Source organism: Passer montanus, unplaced genomic scaffold (assembly GCF_014805655.1).
Source record: "Passer montanus isolate IOZ18808 unplaced genomic scaffold, ASM1480565v1 scaffold686, whole genome shotgun sequence".
In the NCBI taxonomy this organism is placed as follows: Eukaryota; Metazoa; Chordata; class Aves; order Passeriformes; family Passeridae; genus Passer; species Passer montanus.
Genome location: NW_024371993.1, coordinates 5,086 through 9,403, shown reverse-complemented (window position 1 = coordinate 9,403; position 4,318 = coordinate 5,086). Strand labels below are relative to the sequence as shown.

Below are 4,318 nucleotides of genomic sequence, written 5' to 3'. Positions count from 1 at the left end.
GGCCAGCAGGGGGCGCTGCAGGGAGCGCTCCCGGCCAGCAGGGGGCGCCCCGGTCGAGCTCGATCCCCTCAGGGGCCATGGCGGCCTCGGGCGGGAGCCAGGAGGGGAAATCGCTCCTTTTGCAAACTCACGGGCACCATTCAGTCCCAGCACTACCACCGGCAGTGGGCAGCAGCTGCCAAGGCAACAGGCAGGATCCCAGAGCATAGGTGCAGAGTAGCAATGTCCCTGGCACACGCCCTACCCAACACCTGTGACCGCTCTCCATGATCCCAAATGGAAGGAAGGCAGCACCTGACCCCAGTCAGGTCTTGGATCCACAACAGCACCTCTGGTGGCTTCATGCCACACCCAGTTATTTTGGAGAAGATATGTTTTTATTCATGTAGGATTCTAAACTAGTGCTTTAAATTCACTTAAAAATATTTCTAAAGTTTTGCACTTTTAGAAGTGGGCTTCCTACAAAGAAGCATCTTTTAAAGATATAAATAAACACTTTCCTGGTTTCTTAGCATCTGTAGCATTCCCTTAATATATGTCTTTATGTAATTTAGTAACATGTGCAGTTCAACATTAGCTAAAGGCCGTTCCAGTTATCCCGTTCCCCGTAGCTCTCCAGAATCCAGAGACAGTCAGTAAGCAGGTCCAGTGCAGCCACACCAGAATGCGAATATTCTTCTTCGGCCGTTCCAAAAGGCTGCAGGTTTGAGACAGGAAGGAAGAGGGACCCAGTCAGATTGTTGAGCAGATTGTTGTTGTCTTTGCAGAATTTCTGGGGTACTCTCAGAACGTCCCTGCAAGAGACAAAATGATCAATTGCTGCATCTCCACACTGGTTCCCTCACAGCTGCCCCTGCGGGGGCAGTTTCCAGCCAGCCCTGCTCTGAAAACCATCAAAGGGCCTTGCAGAGCCACTGCTTGGGCTCCCTTTGGGGTTTGTGCTTCTTGCAGGGCTGAGCAAACCACAGGGAGGACTTGTTCCCCCACAGAATTCTCACCTCTGCAGCAGCTCCACTGACCCAGAGCCCATCAGAACATGTCTGGGATGACCCCCAGGCCATTGGCACCTTATGGGGGCACTGCTGGCTCTGGCTCACCCCAAATTCTGAGGCACCCAGGCAACGAGCTGAGACCCCTGTGCCCACACAGCCACTGCCCATCCCTGGGACATCCATTCCCCTGGAAATCTCATCTTGGGAACCCCATTCCTTATGTCTCACCTTGCCTGGGACCCCCATCCCAGTACTGACATTCCCCAGTGCCTCCATTGCCCAGCACCCCATTCCCAAGGAACCTTCTCATGTTCATTCCATCCCCTGAAATCTCCCTTCCCCAGGGGCCTTGATTCTCCCAGGAACCCCCATTCCCACGGGACCCCCCATTCCCCCGGCAGTCCATCCTTGTCACACCCATGCCATGACCCCAAATCCCTGGAGCTCACGTTCCCCTGGCACTCCCGTCTCTGAGTCCCCCAGCCCTGGGGTCCCCCATTCCCATAGCCACCCCCATTCCCAGTGACTCCACCCTCCTCAGGATCCGTATACCCATGGACCCCATCCCTGGCACTCCCCATTCCCCTGGACACCCATCCCTGCCTCCCCAAAACCCCTGAGCCCCCCACTCCTGGGAACCACAAATCTCACCTTGTCCCACCCAGCCTCATCCCCATCCGGTCCCCAGCCTGTGGCCACCCTGCCCCCACCAAGGGCCACCACCCATTGCCTTGATCTCTCCTCCCTGGGGACCCCCATCCCAGGACTGCCATTGCCCAGGACCACCACAGCCTTGATCCCATCCCATGGGCTGCTTCTTCACCCAGAACCACTATTCCCAAGGGTCCCTTTTCCCCCCTGCATCCCCAACCCTGGCACCCACATACCATGACCCCAAATCCCTGGGGACCATGTTCCCACAGCACCCCCAACCCTGAATCCCCCCAGGCATGGAGACCCCAATTCCCCTGGTCCCCCATTCTCCTGGACACCCATCCTTGGTTCTCTACATCCCCTGAGCCCCCCTCTCCTGCACAGAGCATCCCTCACCATATCTGCTGACTATCCCATCATGTCCCCAGTCTGTTCCCAGCTTGTTGCCACCCTGCCCCCACCAAGGGCCATCAACACTTGGGGACAAGACGTGACCTCGCTTCCTTCCCCTTCATCCGAAGAGCTGCCAGCCAGGGGAGCGGTGGCCAAAGCAGCGAGTGACAGCCAGTCCGCATGGCTGGGGACAGCGGGATGGCCGGGAAGGTGGCGCTGCTCCTGTGGGGTGAGTGCCCCGGGCACGGGCCTGACAGCCCAGGCATGGGGAGAGGAGGGGGCACAGGGGGGCTGCAGGGTCCCCTGATGTCCCCAAAGCCAGCAGGGCATGGAGCCCAGAGTGAGCAGAGTTGTGGGGTGGCTTTGGGGACAGGGAGGGGAACTGGGATGTGGGAACAGGAACAGGAGGATGGAGATGTGGGGAAAAGGATGTGAAAGAGCCTTGGGGCTGGGGCAGCTGTGGGGACAGGGATACAGGGATGCAGGACAGGGACAAGGGGACAAGCACCCTGTGCGTGGGCCATGGGGACAGGTGCCAGAGGAGTGGGACCACGGGCACAGGGTCATGGGGATGTGGCTGTGGGGCTGGCAGGGGTGACCTGAGCCAGCACAGGGTCCCCATGCCTGAGCATGGCTTGGGTGCTGTGTCCCTGTCCTCCAGACATCTGTGCCACACCAGTGTCCCCACAGAGACCATGTGGGGACAGCCCCCACACCCCGTGTTCCCTTGCTGCTGTCCCCACAGTGCCACCCCCACTGAGCCCTGTCCCTTCTCCCTTCCAGCCCAGACCCTCGGCCTCGCTGGTGAGTCCTCAGGGGATGCCATGGCCCCACCCCGCTGTCCCCAACAACGGGCAGGAGGTGGCCCGGGGTCCCTTCCTGGAGCTGGGGGACATCGATGTGGGACATTCGGGCACCTACCAGTGCGTGGCCACCAACCAGCTGGGACAGGACGGGCACCGCGTGTTCCGGGCACTCAGCCCAGAGCTGGCCCTGGAGGTGACACCTGGCTCACCCTGGGTCACAGGTGGGGTCACATGGGGCCACCAGGGAGTGCAGGACCCCTGGCGTGATGGGTGACCCTGATGTGTCCCCCTCTGTTTCTTGCAGTGGCCGCAGGGGTCGGAGGGGCCCTTTTGTTCCTGCTCCTGCTCGTGGGTGTCATTGTGGCCTGGCACCGCTGGCACCGTGTGGGTGGGTGACAATGGGGGGACAGAGGTCCAGGGAGCTGTAGAGGTGCCCAGATTTGGGGAGCAACAGGGCAGCACCGACAGCCCCAGAACTGTGACCTTGTCTGAGGGTCCTGTAGGGATTGGGGAGGTGCTGGAGTGTCCTGCAGGGATGTTGGTGGCTCTTTCAGGATCCCTGGGGGTGTTTGGGGGGGTATCTGTCTCTGCCAGGCTTTGGGTTCTTGAGGCACAGTTCTTTGAGGGGGCACTCGGGAGGTTCATGAATTCTGGGGAGCTTCAAGGATGCTTAGGGGTCCTGAAAGGGTCCTGTGGGGGTTCAGGAATCCTGAGAGGGGTCAGGGCCTTGGGACCCCACAGTCACCCCTCCCCTCTTTCCTCTTCAGCTGCCAGGAAGCACCAAGAAAGGTGAGTGGGGGGCTCAAACCACACTCTCTCCTTTTACCCCAACCCCCAAGGCCTCCCATTCCTTCCCCCACACCCCCTTTAATCCCTCAGGGTCCCCCCGGATCCCCCGGCCCCCCCAGAGGAGGGGGAGGTGCTGTACAGCCACGTCGTGGTCACCAAGGGAACAGGGGGTGAGTACAGGGGGGACACACACAGAGGGGCACGTCACCCACCAGTGTCACCCCACCCAGATCCCACAGCCCGTGTCTCTCGCAGGGTCCCCGCATGCCACCACACTCCAGGATCCGCAGGTGACCTACGCGGAGCTGTGGGGACACCAGGGGCAACCACGGGAACCCGGTGACATCTACGGGAATGTGCTGTGATACTGGGGGGCACTGGGGGTCCCCACCCATGGGCACATGCTCCTGTGTGTGCTGCCACTAAAAAACTGCCCCTGTCCCTCCCTGTGGAGGCACAAAGATCCCAAAGGGCTGAGAGAAGAAGAATTTCCTGAAACAGCAACGAGACAGAATAAAACCGACAACAACAGCAACAAGCTTCAGACTCCAAATGGTCACAAAAGGAACAATTTCCAGGGAAAGCAACAACAAGGAAAAAACCCCAGACATTTTCCCCAGCACGTTTCCTCGGCCAGAGGAACCTGGCAGGGCGCTGGACCTTCACTGCTCTGATGGCCAAAGT

General features: G+C 59.7%; 1 protein-coding gene across 1 annotated transcript in view; it reads left to right on the top strand.

Annotated features, from left to right (window-relative positions):
* The window catches only part of LOC120511779, a 7,614-nt gene extending 3,527 nt beyond the window's left edge, over nucleotides 1–4,087 (top strand). The window contains exons 3-7 of the mRNA XM_039729286.1: nucleotides 2,823–3,066; nucleotides 3,150–3,233; nucleotides 3,613–3,634; nucleotides 3,725–3,804; nucleotides 3,890–4,087. Coding sequence (XP_039585220.1) covers nucleotides 2,823–3,066; nucleotides 3,150–3,233; nucleotides 3,613–3,634; nucleotides 3,725–3,804; nucleotides 3,890–3,999 — 540 coding nt within the window. The 3' untranslated portion in view covers nucleotides 4,000–4,087. The remainder of the gene's footprint in view (nucleotides 1–2,822; nucleotides 3,067–3,149; nucleotides 3,234–3,612; nucleotides 3,635–3,724; nucleotides 3,805–3,889) is intronic.
* The last annotated feature ends 231 nt before the right edge of the window (nucleotides 4,088–4,318 follow it).